The 21297-nt window shown below is 50.0% G+C and overlaps 1 protein-coding gene across 1 annotated transcript in view; it reads right to left on the bottom strand.

The window, feature by feature from the left end:
- Window positions 1-21297, bottom strand: part of PHF8 (PHD finger protein 8) — a 52718-nt gene that overhangs the window by 16322 nt on the left and 15099 nt on the right. Inside the window, exons 5-14 of the mRNA XM_060252509.1 lie at window positions 19263-19404; window positions 16011-16197; window positions 13780-13942; window positions 11746-11833; window positions 9974-10080; window positions 9785-9876; window positions 8534-8623; window positions 3372-3593; window positions 1658-1755; window positions 675-838 (exon numbers count right to left, since the gene is read on the bottom strand). Coding sequence (XP_060108492.1) covers window positions 675-838; window positions 1658-1755; window positions 3372-3593; window positions 8534-8623; window positions 9785-9876; window positions 9974-10080; window positions 11746-11833; window positions 13780-13942; window positions 16011-16197; window positions 19263-19404 — 1353 coding nt within the window. The remainder of the gene's footprint in view (window positions 1-674; window positions 839-1657; window positions 1756-3371; window positions 3594-8533; window positions 8624-9784; window positions 9877-9973; window positions 10081-11745; window positions 11834-13779; window positions 13943-16010; window positions 16198-19262; window positions 19405-21297) is intronic.

Below are 21297 nucleotides of genomic sequence, written 5' to 3'. Positions count from 1 at the left end.
CAGCCAGCATGGCCAATGGCTAGGGCTGATGGTAGGCAAAAAAACATCTGGAGAGCTACCGTTGGCCACCCCTGTCCTAGAGACTTTCATAAGAGAAGCACTCTCATTCAGGGGATTGTTGGATCTTTTGATGTGAAGAAACTGCTTTTTAAAATGTATTTCATTGTTTGTAACTTGTTGCGCGCGAGATCTCCAAACCAGAGGGATGTCTGAATCTGTGGGGGAGCTCCTCTACCCTGCGGAGCTCCTTCTGCCGCCCCCCCCGGTAACTAGCATAAGCAGGGTCACCCCGAATAAGAGCTGTCTCGTGTTGTTGCGTGCGAGATCTCCAAACCAGAGGAATGTCTGAATCTGTGGGGGAGTTCCTCTACCCTGTGGAGCTCCTTCCGCCCCCCGCGTAACTAGCAGAAGCAGGGTCATCCCAAATAAGAGTTGTCTTGTGTTTTTAACGATAGGTGTAATTTACAGAGAGTGCCAAACGTGACTGACTGTGGGCTCGCGGCTCTGGTTTTCACGACCTGAGAAAGGCTTTGCCAAAAGCTCAAGTTCTCAAGAAGAAGCGGAGTTGACCTGAGAGAGAACTGACAGGGATACACCGGCACGCATTTGCCCATCCCTGGAAAGATGCAGCGGTCGGAGATGGGTCTAGTCCAAGGAGAACGGAGGCCACGTACCGGGCAGTCTCTTGCGCAGCACCAGGCTCCGCCTTTCCCGGTGCGGCGTCTCGTCGATCTGCAGGTCTTCTTCGGAGTCGATGTCCAGGGCCTCGGCGTCGGAAGGGCTGGGTGGGGCTCGCGCACCTTTGCGGCTACGGGCCCGCTCGGAAGCCTTGATTTTCCTGCCAAGAGAATTGTGGAATCACGGAGCTGGAAGGGGCTGTTGAGGCTGTCTAGCCCAACCCCCTGTTCAACGCAGGATCAGCCTGCCCTAGAGCATCCCTGACAAGTGTTTGTCTAGCCGCTGCTTAAAGACTTGAGCTCCATAGAAATCAGTGCAGTCCAAACTTGAAAGGCAGAAAGTGCTTAAGAACGCAAGAGAAGCCATCTTGGATCAGGCCAATGGCCCATCCAGTCCAACACTCTGTGTCACACAGTGGCCAGAAAAACCCAAGTGCCATCAGGAGGTCCACCAGTGGGGCAAGAAGCACTGTGGCCCCCCACAAGCACCAAGAATACAGAGCATCACTGCCCCAGACAGAGAGCTCCAACAATAAGCTGTGGCTAATAGCCACTGATGGACCTCTGCTCCATATGCTTATCCAATCCCCACTTGAAGCTGGCTATGCTTGTAGCCGCTGCCACCTCCTGTGGCAGTGAATTCCACGTGTTCACCACCCTTTGGTGAAGAAGTGCTTCCTTTTATCCGTTTTAACCTGACTGCTCACCAATTCCTTGAATACCCACGAATTCAAAGTATTGTAAGAAGGGGAGAAAAGGACTTCTTTCTCTACCTTCTCTATCCCATGCATAATCTTGTAAACCTCTATTATGTCCCTCCACTTGTAACAGAATGTGCTTCTAGTGCTCACTCTTCTTCTGGGTAAGGGACTTACCCAGGGTGCAAGTCTCTTAACCACTACAGCAAACAGCATCGCTCTCCATCTGAACCCGTCTGCCCCTTGCCCTTGCAAAGCAACAGATGTGCACGGAGAACTTACCTGGCACCCCGCCCATTGGCCACCACCAAGGACAGCTCCTCCTCCGTCAGGTCAGGTTCTCCGTCTGTGTCTTCCAGGCTGGAACTTGGCAAATCAAACTGCGACGGAAAGAGAGGGAGGTGTTATTGCGGGGAGCCGGGAAAGAGTGACCTGAAGAGGCCCGCAGGAGCCAAGCAGCCGTAGAGGGCTGCAGGGGCGCTGCCTCACGCTCTGACTCCCCCTCCTTCAGGACACAGCCCCCCAGCCAAGATACTCTGCCCCGCCCCACCCAACAGAGCATACACAGCTATACAGAACACAGGAAAAATACTCCTAGTGCAATTCAATCTCTTATATCACTAGTAGGGTTTATACCAGGGGTGGCCAAACTGCAGGTTGGGAGCCATGTGTCTCTTTCACAGATATTGTGTGGCTCTTGAAGCTCCCTCAACCCACCCCCATTGGCCGGCTTGGAGAAGGCACTGCTCTCTTTAAATCATTTCTCCAAGCCAAGCCAGCTTGTGGCTTGGAGAATGCATTTGAAGTTAAAGTTGCCTTCTTTCCACCTATCTCTCCCCCATCTCTTCCTTCCTTCCTTCCCCCTCCCTCAAACATCTGACATTCAAGTCTTGCAGCTCTCAAACATCTGTTGTTTATGCTACGTGGCTCTTATGTTAAACGAGTCTGGCCACTCCTGGCTTGTATCTTACGTGCAACTTAATACAAAACTACGTGAAATGTTCTATTTGTACATCTCCACGTGCATCTCCAACAATACAAAGTAATCAGATTGTATGTCTCCAAAAGTAATAAAGCCCTGGCAAATTTCTCAATCCACGTCTCATTAAACAAATCCACTCTATAAACAAAAATAGTTCAAAGAGTACTGATAAATAGAGGTTATTGACAACGTATATTGAGAAAATCTTAGGTTAGAGCTGCTCGGGTATATGTGGGTGTCTGCATGTATGTGCAATGAAATATCTGCAATAAAATATCATACACACACACACATCTATAGGGCTTTTTTTATAGCAAGAGCTCCTTTACATATTAGGTCACACACCCCTGCTGTAGCCAGTCCTGTCCCTGTACGAAGAGCCCTGTAAGCTCTTGGAGGATTGGCTACATCGGGGCTGTGTGTCCAAATATGCAAAGGAGTTCCTGCTACAGAAAAAGCCCTGTATATGTCTATCTCTATATTATAACTGTATCTATATCTTCATCTCTCTCTCTCTCCATATATCTATCTATATTTATATCTAAATGATATTAAATTGCATGAGGAGTATTTTTCCTCTGTTCCATACAGCATAAGAACATAAGAGAAGTCACGCTGGATCAGGCCAATGGCCCATCCAGTCCAACACACAGTGGCCAAAAAACCCCAAGTGCCATCAGGAGGCCCACCAGTGGGGCCAGGACACTAGAAGCCCTCCCACTGCTGCCCCTCCCAAGCACCCAGAATACAGAGCATCACTGCCCCAGACAGAGAGTTCCAACAATACGCTGTGGCTAGTAGCCACTGATGGACCTCTGCTCCACATGTTTATCTAATCCCCTCTTGAAGCTATGCTTGTAGCCGCCACCATCTCCTGTGGCCATGAATTCCACGTCTTAATCACCCTTTGGGTGAAGAAGGGCTTCCTGTGTATGTTGTTTTAACAAAGGAGCCCAGTTTTGCTACTGACTGCCCAGGAGAGCGTCATTCGCACAGCTGCCAACGGTGCCTCACCTCCTCTTGGCCGGGGCTCTCCACGCCCTTCAGGGCCCGCCGCGTGTATTTGCCCAGCAGCTCCCGCTCCAAAGCTTTGACTGCGGCCAGGTTTCGTCGGCTGCCTTTCCTGCCCGTCTCCTTGGGACTCTGGTCTCCCTTCTTGGCAATGGCGCCGGGTTGCGTGCCCCTCTGCAGGCCGAACGGGCTGCCCGTCTTCCCGATGTTCTGCTGTAAAATGTCCTGACAGAGCGTGAGTGCCAGGAGCCCCCAAAAGAGACAGCGCGCGCCCCTTGACCTGCTGCCATAAACATTACTAGGGGCAGCGTTGGTGCTCCTCTGCCCGTGGGTTGGCTTTTCCACCCTGTCATAATCCTGGGCCTAGTGAGGCCTGCAGACCCCAGGGAAGCCTGCCTAGGAGTTACTGGGAAAAGCCTACATTTCCCAGGATCCCTCCTGTCCCTGATTGGGTGGCAGGGTTTTGAAGGGAAACTGGCCCAGAGAGGGGTGGGGCCTGGGAGGAGAACATAAAAGGGCCAAGTCCAGGCAAAGGGTGTTCTTTTCCTGGAAGGCTGAGCTGGAGGCAGGCTGTAGCCTGGAGAGCTTGCAGCAGGGGAAAGATCTCTTACCCAAGGGGGTGAGTGTTGGTTATTAGAGTAGGGACTGTAAAGATAAACACGTCAAGGCTTTTTGTTTTGTAGCACCAACCTTTACTGTTTTCATATTCCCTTTAGCGCTAAATCTTTGTCACCCACTTACTACTTGAGCACTGTAAATAAATTGTTGTTGTTCTACTCGTTGGGTCCTCCTTGGTCACAATTGTGATCACATGTTCCCCAGAGAGCATTGTGATCAAGCTCTCAAAATCTTCTGGCTGTCCCTGGGCTAAAGGAGGCTAGCCTCAACTCCACCAGAGCAAGAGCCTTCTCGGTTGCGGCCCCAATACTTTGGAACACCCTCCCAGAAGCGATTTATCGCAGTTCCACAGGCCCTGCAAGACTGAGCTGTTTCGGATGGCATATAACATCTCATGGGAGAGGGCTGCCACCACATCTGGATCCATTGTGCTTTTATTACTAACCGCCTAGGATCTGCGTGCGTGAGAAAGAAAATATTACACGACCCGCCTGAAGCAGCACCCTTGTCATTTATCTGATTGTTTTAATATTATTTTTGGTGTACTGTCTATTTTACGCTGTTAGCCGCCTTGAGTCTGCACAGAATGGGCAGGATATAAATATAACGTAAACAAACAAACAATTAGGAAGTATCTATTAAGGAAGATACAAGGGTGGTTGGGTGCTCTGGGCCCTCCATACAGCCCCTTACCAGAGTGGTGGCAGCCAGTAGAAGGCCCGGCTGTGTGACACACCCGCACAAGACAAAGCCCCATTTCCCGTCCTGGTTCTCTAGGCAAGTGGCCGGCAGGCCTCCCTCCTTTTGCGGGGGAAGGCTCCAGACCCCTGACTCGCTTCCTGCTTCCTGGTCTTCTGAAGCTGCCTGCTCCCACGTCAGACCAACGGCCCTTCTATTTCAGGGCCCTGACTTTCCCAGCTCGCCGAGATCCCTTAATACAAGGGTGTCGAACTCATTTGTTCCATGGGCCGGATCTGACATAAATGAGACCTTGTCGGGCCGGACCGTGTGTGTCATAAAATGTAATGCCAAGTAATAGAGATATAAACTTAGCACTCGTTGGTCTTCAAGGTGTTTTCTTGGTTATCTCTCCCGTGCGATCCAGGGAACTGGGCAAAGGAAGCTCTGGCTTTTTTCTTCCTTCTCCAGGGGACCCGGAGGGGGAGGAGCCTCAGCCAATAGAAGGAAGAGAGGCTTGGCTCAGTAGCTCTGCTGTGCGATTGAGAGAGCCTGGCAAAGTAAGCTCTCTCCCTGCCCACTTCCTCTGCAAGGGAGGAGCCTCAGCCAGTGGAGAAAATAGATGCTTTGCTCTGTAGCTCCTGTGCGATTGAGCAAGGCTGGCAAAGCAAGCCGTGATGCAGAAGGAAGCAAGAGAGAGGGAGAAGGAAGCAGACAACACCCAGCTGCTTTGCGGCCTGATAGGAGCCCTCTGGGGGCCTGATTCAGCCCTTGGGCCACATGTTTGACACTCCCTGCTTTAATAGGAGGCTTCAGGGATCAGAGATTTGCAATGCTGCCACCCAAACCGTGACGATGACAAACATTCCAGCTGAATGTTCCCCACAAAAGCTGTCCGGCGCCCCCTCGGCACAGAGAGACTCAGCCTGCTGGCCCTCTGCTTCTCAGTGGGGCGCCAGGGAATTTGCTGTGCGGTGTGGTATAAACAGCCAAGCAACGGTGTCTGCCGTGACTGCTCTGTGCACACCAGAGACTCAATCCTACAGCCTCTGCTTAAGGACTGTTCCCTTACAGACCCGGTGAAACGTGAACTTCCCTGATCCCTCTTCTGGCCACCCTCACGGATATCAAGGAAGATGATGATGATATTGGATTTATATCTCACCCTCCACTTCGAATTTCAGAGACTCCTTTATCTTCCTCCCCCACAACAGACACCCTGTGAGGTGGGTGGCACTGAGAAAGCTCTTACAGCAGCTGCCCTTTCAAGGACAACTCCTGCCAGAGCTATGGCTGACCCAAGGCCATTCCAGCAGCTGCGAGTGGAGGAGTGGGGAATCAAACCCAGTTCTTCCAGATAAGGGTCTGCACACTTAACCACTACACCAAACTGGCTCTTAGGGGTTCTAAGTGGCAACCTTCTTCACCCCAATGTTGCCAACGCGCAATGCCAGGAAGCCAGTATTTTGTTAAAGAGGTGCTAGTAGCATGGCGACAGAATCTTCAGTGAACCTACCTGGGACCAGGGCTTTTTTGTGCAGCAGGGACTCCTTTGCATATTAGGCCACACCCCCTGATGCAGTCAATCCTCCTGGAGCTGACAGTAGGCCCTGTACAAAGATGCCTGTAAGCTCTTGGAGGATTGGCTACATCAGGGGTGTGTGGCCAAATATGCAGGGGTGGAATTCTAGGAGAGCTCTTTTGCATATTAGGCCACACACCCTGATGTAGCCAATCCTCCTGGAGCTGACAGTATGCCCTGTACGAAGATGCCTGTAAGCTCTTGGAGGATTGGCTACATCAGGGGTGTGTGGCCAAATATGCAGGGGTGGAATTCTAGGAGAGCTCCTTTGCATATTAGGCCACACACCCTGATGTAGCCAATCCTCCTGGAGTTTACAGTAGGCCCTGTATGAAAAGCCCTGCAAGCTCTTGGAGGACTGGCTGCATTGGGGGAGGGGGGCATGGCCTAATATGCAAAGGAGTTCCTGCTACACAAAAAAAGCCCTGCCTGGGACTATCCATAAGTCATCAGTATGTCCTGATGCTTCCTAGCACTTGGAAAGGGCTGGCCAATCCTTGTCTCGGAGAGCCAGTTTGGTGTAGTGGTTAAGTGTGCGGACTCTTACCTGGGAGAACCGGGTTTGATTCCCCACTCCTCCACTTGCACCTGCTTGAATGGCCTTGGGTCAGCCATAGCTCTGGCAGAGGTCGTCCTTGAAAGGGCAGCTGCTGTGAGAGCCCTCTCCAGCCCCACCCACCTCACAGGGTGTCTGTTGTGGGGGAGGAAGGTAAAGGAGATTGTGAGCCGCTCTGAGACTCTTCGGAGTGGAGGGCGGGATATAAATCCAATATCATCTTCTTCTTCTTCTTCGATTTGGGGAAGGCTGCTAGACCACGCTTTGAGAAACTCCTGACCCACCATCTGTTCCGCTCCCCAGAAGCTGTGCCCTTTAGTACGGCTGCCTTTGACACACTGATAAACAATACAAAACACACGGCTGTGATTCCTGGACACCTGGAAGGAGCCAGAATAGCTTGACTCGTTGAGCCTATGTCAGAATGCGTTTCAGCTGTGGTGTAGAGAGCCAGTTTGGTGCAGTGGTGAAGTGTGCACTCTTATCTGGGAGAACCGGGTTTGATTCCCCAATCCTCCACTTACACCTGCTGGCATGGCCTTGGGTCAGCTGTAGCTCTGGCAGAGGTTGTCCTTGAAAGGGCAGCTGCTGTGAGAGCCCTCTCAGCCCCACCCACCTCACAGGGTGTCTGTTGTGGGGGAGGAAGGGAAAGGAGACTGTAAGCCACTCTGAGACTCTGTCCTTGAAAGGGCAGCTTCTGGGAGAACCCGCTCAGCCCCACCCACCTCACAGTGTGTCTGTTGTGGGGCGAGAAGATAGGAGGAGATTGTGAGCTGCTCTGAATCTGATTCAGAGAGAAGAGCAGGGTATAAATCTGCAATTCTTCTTCTTCTTCGTACCCCGGTCTGAATATCAGACGAAGCTAAAATAGCCGGCTCCAGCACGCAGCCCATTATCGGAAACGGAGGGGTATTTTGTTTACAGCAATCTCCACTTTTTATGGAAGAGGGCTACGCGCCTAATAGGAACTTTCGAATTTAAAGTGGATGTTGGCACAACATCGAAAAATTTTGTTGGATCGCTGTTGCGATTTTTCATGAGACAAGTTCATGTTTGCCATGTGCCAGGGGTGGCCAAACTTGCTTAATGTAAGAGCTACGTAGAATAAATGTCAGATGTTTGGGAGCCACAAGACACGAACATCAGATGTTTGAGAGCTGCAACACATGAGCGTCAGATGTTTGAGAAAAGGAAGGAAGGAAGGAAGGAAGGAAGGAAGGAAGGAAGGAAGGAAGGAAGGAAGGAAGGAAGGAAGGAAGGAAGGAAGGAAGGAAGGAAGGAAGGAAGGAAGGAAAACAGATGAGTCAGAGGAGGAGAGGTGGAAAGAAAGCAGCTTTAAATGCATTTCCCAAGCCACTGGCTGCCTTGGCTTGGAGAAGTGATTTAAAGAGACAAATGCCTTCTCCAATCTGGCCACAAGGGTAGTGAGGGCTTCAAGAGCCACACAATATGTGTGAAAGAGCCACAGTTTGGCCACCCTTGCCATATGCATCAATTAGTGTGCGCACTGCACCTCGTGAATATCTGATTGCTTTTTTGCTGAATTCATTTTATAATAGCTTGATTTCACTATTGAAGACATAGAATTATTTTGCCGGTAATCACAGTCGTGTGTTTTGCTGTTGTTTATCAGTCCTGCCATTTTGGTCCACAGTTTCCTCTTTGCGTTTTGCCTCTAACATGCTGGCAGCAATGCCGTCAGGACTGGGCCCCAGCGCTCTGCACACTCACCTCAACCAGCCGGATCTCCTTGGCCAGGTCTTTGATGAGCTGAGCCGGGCGCACGGTGCCGGGGATTTCTTCTTCGTGCTCGGCCAGGGCCTGGGGAAACATAACTGGGTTGCTGCAAGATCCTGCCCTCTGTGAGAGACTGAAATGCCATTGAAGGAGGGGTAGGAGAGAAGTATGGGAGACCCCCTCCCCTCGACAGTTCCCCTTCGCCCCCAAAAAACCTGAAGTCCGGGCCTGAATTCTCAGTGAAGCCACATGCCTGCGCAATACCGCTTCAAAGGGCGGATGTGGGCTCAGCAATTGGTCTTCGACGCAAATGTTTAAGGGAAAATTTATTGGCAACACTCCCTCTAAGCCGTGGAGTCTTGTGAGCAAAAATTTTACTTTGTGCGCTACTGGTATTAAAGTTGTGAGCTACTGCATAAATTAGTTTGCCATCTTTCCTGAGCTAAGACAAAAATGTGTGAGCTGGAGGCTAAAAAACTGTGAGCCAGCTCACACTAACTCAGCTTAGAGGGAACACTGCGTATCGGTATTTATTTATTTAGGCGTTTAAACCCCACTTCCATCCTCTGTTGCGGGAGCCAAAGTGGATTGAGGGGTGACATGACAGAGGTTTACAAGATTATGCATGGGCTAGAGAAGGCAGAGAAAGAAGTCCTTTTCTCCCTTTCTCACAATACGAGAACTCATTGATATTCAATGAAATTGCTGAGAGGTCCGGTTGGAACTGATAAAAGGAAGTCCTTCTTCACCCAAAGGATGATGAACATGTGGAATTCACTGCCACAGGAGGTGGTGGCAGCTACAAGCATAGCCAGATTCAAGAGGGGATTGGATAAGCATATGGAGCAGAGGTCCATCAGTGGCTATTAGCCACAGCTTATAGTTGGAACTCTCTGTTTGGGGCAAGTGATGCTCTGTATTCTTGGTGCTTGGGTGGGGGGGCACAGTGGGAGGGCTTCTAGTGTCCTGGCCCCACTTATGGACCTCCTGATGGCACTTGGGGTTTTTGGCCCCTGTGTGACACAGAGTGTTGGACTGGATGGGCCATTGGCCTGATCCAACATAGCTTCTCTTATGTTCTTATTGATCTTAACTAGTGGCTTTTATGTATTTTATTATTTACATCCTAAGTTGCCATGAGTTCCTGTAAAGGTAGAAAGGCGGTTTAAAAATGTTTTAAATAAATAAAGATAATTATCTGGCTGGCAACCCAAACCCAAAGGCCCCTTTTCTCCACACAGTTACCTCTTTCTTGGTCCAGGAGCGGAAGGCCGTGTTCAGGGCTTTGGCTCCGTGAACCAAGTACACAGCAGGGTGCCGGCGGTTCTCCCGAAGGCCTATTGAGGAAAGGGGAGGAGGGGAACAGAGAGCCTCAGTGGGGGTAAGTCTCCTCCCCGGCAACAGACGCTGAGGATGAGCGGACACGAAACCCACCTCGGAAGATGTCCAGCAGGTGTTTGCCGACATACCAGCAGATGGTTTCGAAGTTGGGGAACTTGAAGAAGTCAGCCGTGCTGAGGCGTTTTTCAATCTCATAGGCCCTGCGAGGGGGAGGGGGAGAGAGAAAAGGGCTGAAAACACCCAAGTCAGGTTGTCTGTGAGGAAAACCAGTCTTCGCGGCCAGGCCTATTTAAGGAACTGAACAGAAAGAAGAACTACACCTATCTGAAACTATTATGTTTGTGAACCCTCCAAAAACTGTTATGCTGTTCTATCTCTAAATAAACTCCATGTTTAAGAGAAAACAGCTGTTTTATTTAAAGGATCCCCTTTTACCTCAGAGCTACCCCCCCCCTGCTGATAATTCAGTCATTCTATCAAATATAACAAAGCCATCCAGTTCTTTAGGTCTGGCTAAGAAGTCTAAGGCAGGGGTGTCGAACATGCAGTTTGGGGGCCGAATCAGGCCCCCGGGCAACTGGCTGTCATCTGCTTCCTTCTCCCTCTCTCTTGCTTCCTTCTGCATCACAGCTTGCTTTGCAAGGCTTGCTCAATTGCACAGGAGCTAAAGAGCAAAGCCTGTTTTCTCCATTGGCTGAGGCTCCTTCCTTGGGGAGGAAGGAGGGGAGGAATAGCTTGTTTCTCTAGGCTCTCTCAATTGCACAGCACAGCTACTGTGCCAAGCCTGTTTTCCTTCTATTGGCTGAGGCTTCCCCCCTCCCCGGTGCCCTAGGGGAGGAAGGAAAGAGCCAGAGCTTCCTTTGCCCAGTTCCCTGGATCCCATGAGAGAAATACAAAGAAAGCATCTTTGAAACAAATGAGTGCTACTGTTTCAAGCATGTGTTAAGTTTTTAAAAATATATATATTGGTGTTTGTCTGTGTTCTTTATACAATTTATATCTCTGCTACCTAATCTTAAATAGGTACACATATGGCCCAGCCTGACATGGCTCGGCCTGTCAAGGTCTCATTTATGTCAGAACCGGCCCTCTAACAAATGAGTTTGACACCCAGGTCTAAGGTGAGGGCCTCTGGTGGCAGTGAAAATAAACAGGAAATGCTAAGGACGGCAAGGAGGCAGCATAACACACGTTACCTCAGAATACTTCAGAAAGGTGCCCTCACAGGGATTATATAGAAGGGGACTGGGGAAAAAAAGCAAAATAGTGAGCCCAAGTATTCTCAAATGTATGCCCTCCCAGAGTTCTGTACACCTAGCAAGTTTCCGTCATTTTTGTCCTGCTTCTCCTAATTATTTTATTTACTTACAATATGTATATCCAGCCTTTCTGCCCTCAGAAAGGCTACCAAGATGGCTAACAATTTAATACACGCAGGATAAAAATCATGTCTCAAAACCATTAAAATCATTATAACCCCCGTGAGGGCGCCTGTCTGAAGTGTTCTGAGGTGACGTATGTTATCCAGGGACCTCTGCAATTTCGCTACAAAATGGCTGCCACAGCAGGCAGAGCCAGCTACCAAATAGCCACCGGCGCTTCTCTTCAGTCACAAAGTGAAGATCTTTGTGTTGTGGTGGCAGTGGCTGCCAAAGCGACGTTTTAAATAAATCTGCACTGCCAATCGAATCCCCAACGGCCAACCAGAAGACTTGGTGAGCAAGAGTCCCATTAGGCCCCACCCACTTTCTAAAAAAAAATAAGCACTCGGTGGGTGCCAGTCAAGGTATTGGCGGCACCACGTTGCCTGCAGGCCCCATGCTGGGAAACTCTGCAGACAGTGAAGTTCTCTCAGCCAAACTCACTTGAGCTGCATCTCAATGTTGAGACTATGGAGGAAGTTGCCCCCGAAGGCGAGGCAGTCCACGGGGGTCAGCACGGCATGGATCCAACCTGAGGGGGGGGGGGAGCACAATTTGTTTAGAATCATCGAGTCGGAAGGGACCTCCAGGCCATCTAGTTCTCCCCCCTGCACAATGCAAGAAACTCACAAATACTTCCCCCCCACACCCAGTGACCCCCCAGCTCCGTGAAAGGAAGATAGCAAAAAAACAAAACAAAAACCCAACCCTTCCAGGATCTGTGGCCAAACTGGCCTGGAGAAAAATTGCTGCCTGAGCCCAAAGTGGCGAACAGAATTTCTCTGGGCATGTAAGAGGGGGCCATGAGAACTAAGCACTGACGTGGCCCTTCCTGCCTTGATCTGCAAAGTTCACAGAGAACAAGCAAAATGGCCATCTAGCCTTGTTTAATCCACCCCCCCTTCCCGCAAAAGAAGGTGTAGGTCAGGGGTGTCAAACATGCAGCCCAAGAGCTGAATCAGGCCTCCAGAGGGGTCCTATCAGGCCCACAATTAACTGGCTGTCATTTGCTTCCTTCTGCATCACAGGGTTTGCCAGGCTTGCTCAATCAAACAGGAGCTATGGAGCAAAGCCTCTATTTTCTTCATTGGCCAAGGCTCCTCCCTTGGGGAGGAAGGAGAGCTTGCTTTGCCAGGATCTCTCAATTGCACAGCAGAGCTACTGCGCTATGCTTCTCTTCCTTCTATTGGCCGAGGCTCCTCAGAGCAAGAGTTGTCAGTTATCAAGACTGTTAAATAAACAAAATATTTCAAGAGCGCTAATGTTTTAAGCATGCTTGGTTTTAAGTTTTTTTTAAAAAAACCCCTTTAATTGTGATTGTCTGTGTCCTTTATAAAGTTTCTATCTCCACTACCTGGCATTACATTCTAAGACACACACAGCCTGGCCCCACAAAGTCCCATTTATGTCAAATCCGGCCCTCCTAACAAACGAATTCAACACCCCTGCGTAGGTCTTCTGACCTTTCTTTTCTCCCCAGGGAGGATGCAAATGAAAACATCATTGCCCCTTCCTCCATCAGTCCAGTGCTCTAGGACAGGGGTGGCCAATGGTAGCTCTCCAGATGTTTTTTGCCTAAAACTCCCATCAGCCCCAGCCATTGGCCAAGCTGGCTGGGGCTGGTGGGAGTTGTAGGCAAAAAACATCTGGAGAGCTACTTTTGGCCACCCCTGCTCTAGGACAGGGGTCCCCAACCTCCGGTCCATGGACCAGTACTGGTCTGTGGCCTGTTAACAATTATATATTACAATGCAGTAGTAATAATAATAATAGGACCTTGGATTTATATCCTGCCCTCCACTCCAAATTTCAGAGTCTCAAAGTGGCTCACAATCGCCTTTCCCTTCCTCTCCCACAACAGACACCCTGTGAGGTGGGTGGGGTTGAGAGAGCTCAAACAGAAGCTGCCCTTTCAAGGACAACTCCTGTGAGAGCTATGGCTGACCCAAGGCCATTCCAGCACCCGCAAGTGGAGGAGTGGGGACACAAACCCTGTGAGGTAGGTGGGACTGAGAGAGCTCTGACAGAAGCTGCCCTTTCAAGGACAGCTCTGCGAGAGATATGGCTGACCCAAGGCCATTCCAGCAGCTGCAAGTGGAGGAGTGGGGAATCAAACCCTGTGATGTAGGTGGGGCTGAGAGAGCTCTCCCAGAAGCTGCCCTTTCAAGGACAGCTCTGCGAGAGCTATGGCTGACCCAAAGCCATTCCAGCAGCTGCAAGTGGAAGAGTGGGGAATCAAACCTGGTTCTCCCAGTTAAGAGTCTGCACACCTAACCAGATAACAGTCCAGACACCAAACTAATAGAAATAAGGCACACAATTGTATCATCCTGAAACCATCGCCCCCCACCCCGGGCTGTGGAAAAATTGTCTTCCACAAAACTGGTCCCTGGTGCCATAAAGGTTGGGGACCGCTGCTCTAGGAAGTACATTCAATGCTAAAGAGGTTCAGTCGAATGCTCAAGGTGTGTTCGGTACCTGTAGGTATGAAGAGCGTCTGGCCCTGGCGGACAGGGCAGCGATAGCACTTGTCCACCTGGTCCCCGAAGAACATCTCGTTCTGGTTGGATGAGCTGCTCCACGCCTCGAAAAGCGTCAAGTTGGCAACTGTGGGGCGCACCAGGAAGAAGATCTTTTCCCCCTGCGGAGAGGTACAACGGTGAGAAAGGGATGCACAAACACCACAAGGGGCACGCCCTGCTCTTCCGACAGGGAGGGTTATACTTAAAGCTACGGGACTTTGTGTCTCAGTCTTGGCTAACAAATAAAGTTAAGTTGCTTAAAGCTTCTCCGAAAGAGGTGGCCCCGTTTCTTTGCACATATCCGGAGGTGAATTCAGAAAGCAACCACGACGGCCTTCCAGTCTGGTGGGGGAAAGTGCTGTCAAGTTTCAGCTGGCTTACGGTGACCCCAGAAGGCTTCCAGTGCGAGAGTTGTTCAGAGGGGTGACATGATCGAAGTTTACAAGATTATGCATGGGATAGAGAAGGTAGAGAAAGAAGTCCTTTTCTCCCTTTCTCACAATACGAGAACTTCTGGGTACTCAATGAAATTGCTGAGCAGTCGGGTTAGAACTGATAAAAAGAAGTACCATATGTTTATCTAATCCTGTCTTGAAACTGTCTATGCTTGTAGCTGTCACCACCTCCCGTGGCAGTGAATTCCATGTGTTAATCACCCTTTGGGTGAAGAAGTACTTCCTTTTATCAGTTCTAACCCGACTGCTCAGCAATTTCATAAAAGGAAGAAGGACTTCCTTTTATCCATTCTAACCCAACCGCTCAGCAATTTCATGGAGTGCCCACGAGTTCTTGTAGTGCGAGAGAGGGAGAAAAGTACTTCTTTCTCTACCTTCTCTATCCCATGCATAATCTTGTCAACCTCCATCATGTCACCCCTTAATCGATGTTTCTCAATGGAACTCTCCGTCTGGGACAAATGATGCTCTGTATTCTTGGTGCTTGGGAGGGGCAACAGTGGGAGGGCTTCTAACCCCACTGATGGACCTCCTGATGGCACCTGGGATTTTTGGCCACGGTGTGACACAGAGTGTTGGACTGGATGGGCCAATGGCCTGATCCAACATGGCTTCTCTTATGTTCTTATGTCAGAGGCAGTGATGCTCTGTCTTCTGGGTGCTTGGGGGGGCACAGTGGGAGGGCTTCTAGTGTCCTGGCCCCACTGATGGACCTCCTGATGGCACCTGGGTTTCTTGGCCACTGTGTGACACAGGCTATTGGCCTGATCCAACATGGCTTCTCTTATGTTCTTAGAGGCGGTTTGCCACTGCCTGTCTCTGCACAGGGTCCCTGGATGGCCTTGGAGGTCACCCATCCAAATGCTAACCACGGCTGACACCGCTTAGCTTCCTAAATCTGACGAGATGGTGCAGCCTCTTTTGGAGTGCTGTGTACAATTCTGGATATTAGAGCATTGGGAAAAGTCCAGAAAAGGGCAACAAGAATAATTTAAAGGGATGGAACAATTTTCATATGAACAAAGGTGAAAGCACTTGGGGCTCTTTAGCATGGAGAAACATCGATTAAGGAGTGACATGATGGAGGTTGACAAGATTATGCATGGGATAGAGAAGGTAGAGAAAGAAGTACTTTTCTCCCTCTTTCGCAATACAAGAACTCGTGGGCACTCCATGAAATTGCTGAGCGGTTGGGTTAGAACGGATAAAAGGAAGTCCTTCTTCAGCCAAAGGGTGATTAACATGTGGAATTCACTGCCACGGGAGGTGTTGGCGGCTACAAGCATAGAAAGTTTCAAGAGGGGATTGGATAAACATATGGGATGGTGTATTCTTAGTGCTTGGGGTGGGGGCAAAAGTTGGGGACCACCAAAACAGACGATGCAAATCTGCTGGCGGTGAGGTTCAGCTCTAAGGCATTAGCATAAGAACGTAAGAGAAGCCATGTTGGATCAGGCCAATGGCCCATCCAGTCCAACACTCTGTGTCACACAGGGGCCAAAAACCCCCAAGTGCCATCAGGAGGTCCATCAGTGGGGTTAGAAGCCCTCCCACTGTGCCCCCCAAGCACCAAGAATACAGAGCATCACTGCCCCACACAGAGAATTTCAACAATACGCTGTGGCTAATAGCCACTGATGGACCTCTGTTCCATATGTTTATCCAATCCCCTCTTGAAGCTGGCTATGTTTGTCACTCACTGTCTCCTCTCTCCCTGTCGCTATGTTCTTACCCGCAGCACGTGGTACCAGACGGAGGTGCCACCAAAGTCGATGTGGAAGTCTGTGTAGCTGTCCCGGACCCCCATCAGGCAGTACTTCTGCACGTTGGGGCGCTCGAAGATGGACTCTCCCGGCCACAGGTTCTCCACCCAAGAGAGCTTGCGCACGATCTTGGGGGTTTCCACCAAGTTTGAGAGCCTAGAGGGAAAGAGAAATTGACTTGCCTGCTTTCCAAAGGTGGGGTATTTCATGCCTGACAACAACCAACAAAGGGGGTTTTTTTGCCATTGCCTGTCTCTGCGTAATCGCCCCGAATTTCCCTGGTGGTCCTCCCATCCAGGGCTTTTTTTGTAGCTTAAACTCCTTTGCATATTAGGCCACATCCCCTGATGTAGCCAATCCTCCTGAAGCTTATAGTAGGCCCTGCACGAAGAGCCCTGGAAGCTTCGGGAGGATTGGCTGCATCAAGGGGGTGGAGCCTAATATGTAAATTCCTGCTACAAAAAAAGGCCTGCTCCCATCCAAGTAGTAACCAGGGCTGACTCTGTTTAGCTTCTGAGATGAGATGAGACTGGGCTAGCACAGGACATCCAGGTCAGGGCAGTGACAAACAAGTGAAGAAGATGATATTGGATGTATACCCCGCCCTTTGCTCTGAATCTCAGACTCTCAAAGTGGCCCACAATCTCCTTTATCTTCCTCCCCTGCAACAGACACCCTGCGAGGGCTGAGAGAGCTCTCCCAGAAGCTGCCCTTTCAAGGACAGCTCTGCGAGAGCTATGGCTGACCCAAGGCCATTCCAGCAGCTGCATGTGGAGGAGTGCGGAATAAAACCCTGTGAGGTGGGTGGGGCTGAGAGAGCTCTCCCAGAAGCTGCCCTTTCAAGAACAACTCCTATGAAAGCTCTGACCCAAGGCCATTCCAGCAGCCTCAAGCGGAGGAGTGGGGGAATCAAACCCAGTTCTCCCAGATAAGAGTCGGCACACTTAACCACAACACCAACTGGCTCTCTAGAGGAAGATACTGGATTTATATTCTGCCCTTCACTCTGAATCTCAGAGCGGCTCACAATCTCCTTTACCTTCCTCCCCCACAATAGACACCCTGTGAGGTGGGTGGGGCTGGAGAGGGCTCTCACAGCAGCTGCCCTTTCAAGGACAACCTCTGCCAGAGCTATGGCTGACCCAAGACCATTCCAGCAGCCTCAAGCGGAGGAGTGGGGAATCAAACCCGGTTCTCCCACATAAGAGTCTGCGCACCTCATCACTACGCCAAACTGGCTTTCTGGAATGCGACTGCCTGCACCTGGGTAGCACCCCTAGAGTTTCTTGGTGGTCTCCCACCCAAATACTGGCCAGGGCCGACCCTGCTTAGACTTCAAGATTTAACAAGATCAGGCCAACCTGGGCCATCCAGGTCAAGGCCACTCAGCATGAAGGTTCTGCTTTGAGCTGTTAGGGCTAAAGAGCCATTGACAGACTAGTGTTTGATTGAGCTGGTGCAAGAACATCCATCCATCCATCCATATCTGTATGTCTATCTTCTTCATCATCAGTCTATCATCTGTCTGTCTATCGGTCACCTGTCTCTCTATCTTCTTCATCTGTCTATCATCTATCTTTCTGTCTGTCTATCTTCTTCATCATTATCTATCTATCTATCTATCTATCTATCTATCTATCTATCTATCTATCTATCTATCTATCTATCTATCTATCTATCTACATATTTTCTCTCTCTCTCTCTTTCCAGTCATTCCATACTGTTTCTAATTGCGCAAACTGCACCCTCTTTTGCCTCAATGAAGAAGCCTCAGTGGATTCAGAAAGAAGGGGGCTGCAAGGGATCAAGGGAAAGGACCAGGAAATAGAAGAAGAGATTGGATTTCCCTTCCCGTCACTACCTTAAGGCGTCTCAGAGCGGCTCACAATCTCCTTTCCCTTCCTCTCTCCACAACAAATACTCTATGAGAGCAGAGGCCAAACTGTGGCTCGGGAGCCACATTTGGCTCTTTCACACATATTGTGTGGCTCTTGAAGCCCCTACCACCCTGTCGGCTGGCTTGGAGAATGCATTCTAAGTTAAAGTTGCTTTCTTTCTACCTCTCCCACCCTTCCCATCTGTTTTCCTACCTGCCTACCTGCCCTCAAACATCTGACATTTGTGTCTTGCGGCTCTCAAACATCTGACATTTAATCTATGTGGCTCTCATGTTAAACAAGTTTGGCCACCCCTGCTCTATGAAGTAGATGAGGCTGAGAGAGCTCTGACAGAAACTGCTCTTGAGAGGAACAGCTCTGCGAGAACTTGGGACCAACTCAAGGTCACATCAGCAGGTGCACGTGGAGGAGTGGGGGAATCAAACCCAGTTCTCTCAGATAAGAATCCGCGCACTTCATCACTGTGCCAAACTGGCTCTCAGAACTGGAGCAGCTCAGTTCCCCCGGAACAAAAAAAAACAGGTCTCTCTCCAGACAGTATAAGATTGGAAGAATTCCCAGCTGAAAACAGCTCCCTCCTGTGGCCATGGGAAGAAGCAAAGCCTCCAGACCACGGGTGGCCAAACTGTGGCTCAGGAGCTGCATGTGGCTCTTTCACACATATTGCGTGGGTCTCAAAACCCCACCCCTACCCCTTAAGCTGGCTTGGAGAAGGCATTTGTTCCTTTAAACCATTTCTCCAATCCAAACTAGCCGACGGCTTGGAGAATGCATTTAAAGTTGCTTTCTTTCTATCTCTCCATTCCTTCCGCTTATTTCCTTCCTTCCTCTCTTGCAGATCTCAAACATCTGATGTTCACGTCTTTCAGTTCTCAAACCTCTGACATTTATTCTATGTGGCTCTTAGGTTAAGCAAGTTTGGCCACCCCTGCTCCAGACTCTGTTATGCCCCCGTGAGGGCAAGGAAGAAGAAGACTGCAGATTTATACCCCCCCTTCTCTCTGAATCAGAGTCTCCGAGTGGCTCACAATCTCCTTTACCTTCCTCCCCCACAACAGACACCCTGCGAGGTGGGTGAGGTTGAGAGAGCCCTGACAGAATCTGCCCTTTCAAGGACAGCTCTGCGAGAGCTATGGCTAACCCAAGGCCATTCCAGCAGGTGCAAGTGGAGGAGTGGGGAATCAAACCCGGTTCTCCCAGATAAGAGTCTGCACACTTAACTACTACACCAAACTGGCAGGCGAACATACAACTCTATGCAACCACAGGGACTCTTCCTAACGGGTGGGGGGAGAGGGAATCCTTCGAAGGCCCTCCCCTTGCCTGGTCTCGGAGAACTCCAGGCTGATGACGTTAAGGACCTTCTCCCGGCGGCTGCTGCAGTAGTAGTTCACAAAGTCCCCCAGGCGCATCTTGAGGTCTGCCTGGCGGGTCACGTCGATGACATCAATCTCCCTGTCGGCCCCTGTCAGAAGGGAACAAGACCCGTTAGCTGTTGGGAAGAGGCCAGTCCCTGCTTGGCTTCCAAGGGGGGCACTGAGGGCACACTTGCCTTCCAACTGCAGTTCTACCCCTTTGTGCCCAGTCACGAGATAATTGTTTGTTGATGCATGCTGACGTCTTAGAGTTAGAGCTAATGGGCTGCTCTGCACGTATTTGCTGCCAGAAGCTAGGTGTCAATATGCAATACAAGCAATAGGGGAGGGGCGGTGGCTCAGTGGCAGAGCATCTGCTTGGTAAGCAGAAGGTCCCAGGTTCAATCCCCGGCATCTCCAACTAAAAAGGGTCCAGGCAAATAGGTGTGAAAAACCTCAGCTTGAGACCCTGGAGAGCCGCTGCCGGTCTGAGTAGACAATACTGACTTTGATGGATCTAGCGTCTGATTCAGTAGAAGGCAGCTTCATATGTTCATGCATATTAACCAATATTCGAATGTTCTAATTGGGTAATCAATATAGTGGGGGTGGGGCTTACAACTTTATGACTCTTTGCTCTGAATCTCTAGTCTTCCTCACCAGTTGCGTTTTAGACCTCCGATAGTAATATAGTAAAAGGAGTCAGATAGGATGTTTCTCCTTTCTTGTTTTGCAGAATTTCAAGTTACCCTTTCCTCACTAGATAAGAAAAGATTACCTTTAAGCTAAATGCACGTGTGCTGGCTGCTTTATTGCTGTACCTTTTGCTTGGCTCTGCTAAGAATCCCTAGCACCTCCTTAAGGTGTGCCTGCTACTCAAGCCTTCCATCCTTCCAAGGTTGGTAAAATGAGGACCCAGCTTGCTGTGTGGGGGGGGGGGGGGAGTGTATACCCCAGTCATCTTCACAGGAGGTGGTGGTGGCTACAGGCATAGCAGAGGTCCATCAGTGGCTATTAGCCGCAGCGTATTGTTGGAACTCTCTGTCTGGGGCAGTGATGCTCTGTATTCTTGGTGCTGGGGTGGGGTGAGGAACAGTGGGAGGGCTTCTAGTGTCCTGGCCCCACTGGTGGACCTCCTGATGGCACCTGGGGGTTTTGGCCACTGTGTGACACAGAGTGTCGGACTGGATGGGCCTTTGGTCTGATCCAACATTGCTTCTCTTGTGTTCTTATGTCCTTAATAATAGAACAGCTGCTTCTCTTGGACTAGGACCACTTTGCAGGGGGCAGAACAGTGATCTGGCACAGAAGTTACTATTCTGTGGCTCCACTGGGACATGATCCTATATGCCTTGAGGGCTTTTGATGCCACACTGGGTGGAGGTATGCATATTAAAAGGAAATCACACTCTGCTCCTAGAGCAGTATAAAATCTGCAGGAAAGTTAGCCTGGAACCATTCCTCCAACGCTCTTGCCTCCATGTTTTTTTTATGTGCAGAGAGACTTTGCATATGGGTGAGGGGGGAAATCCTTCACATGTGCAATCCTCCCGACCCTCAATCCAGGTGGTACAGCCCAAGAAAAACTGTGTCATGTGATTCTACTGCATTTTGCAGCCTGGCTGCAATTTGACCAAGGCCATTCGGTGGAGGGAGAGGATTGACAGCATATAAGGCTACATTGTTATTTTTCCCCTTTTCTGCATGTGTTTTGCGCCCTCCAGCGGTCGCTTCGATATTACATCGCTGTATCTTCCAGTGCAAGGAAATATGCCGGAGATACAGCAATGTAATATCGAAGTGGCCACTAGAGGGAGCAAAACACACGGAAAAGGAAAAAGCCCAAAGCGATAGGGGCACACAAATGATTAATATGATAGTGCAGAAGACCCCATAAAAGTGGAAGGAAGCAGTATTTCCCTTCCCATAAAATGATGCTTGCGCAACCTCATCAGTCCCACTAGTAGAAAGGTAGCGTTACCTCCAGCACCTTCTTCCTGGCT

The sequence above is a fragment of the Heteronotia binoei genome, chromosome 13 (assembly GCF_032191835.1).
Source record: "Heteronotia binoei isolate CCM8104 ecotype False Entrance Well chromosome 13, APGP_CSIRO_Hbin_v1, whole genome shotgun sequence".
NCBI lineage: Eukaryota > Metazoa > Chordata > Lepidosauria > Squamata > Gekkonidae > Heteronotia > Heteronotia binoei.
This window is presented reverse-complemented; position numbering and strand designations above follow the sequence as displayed.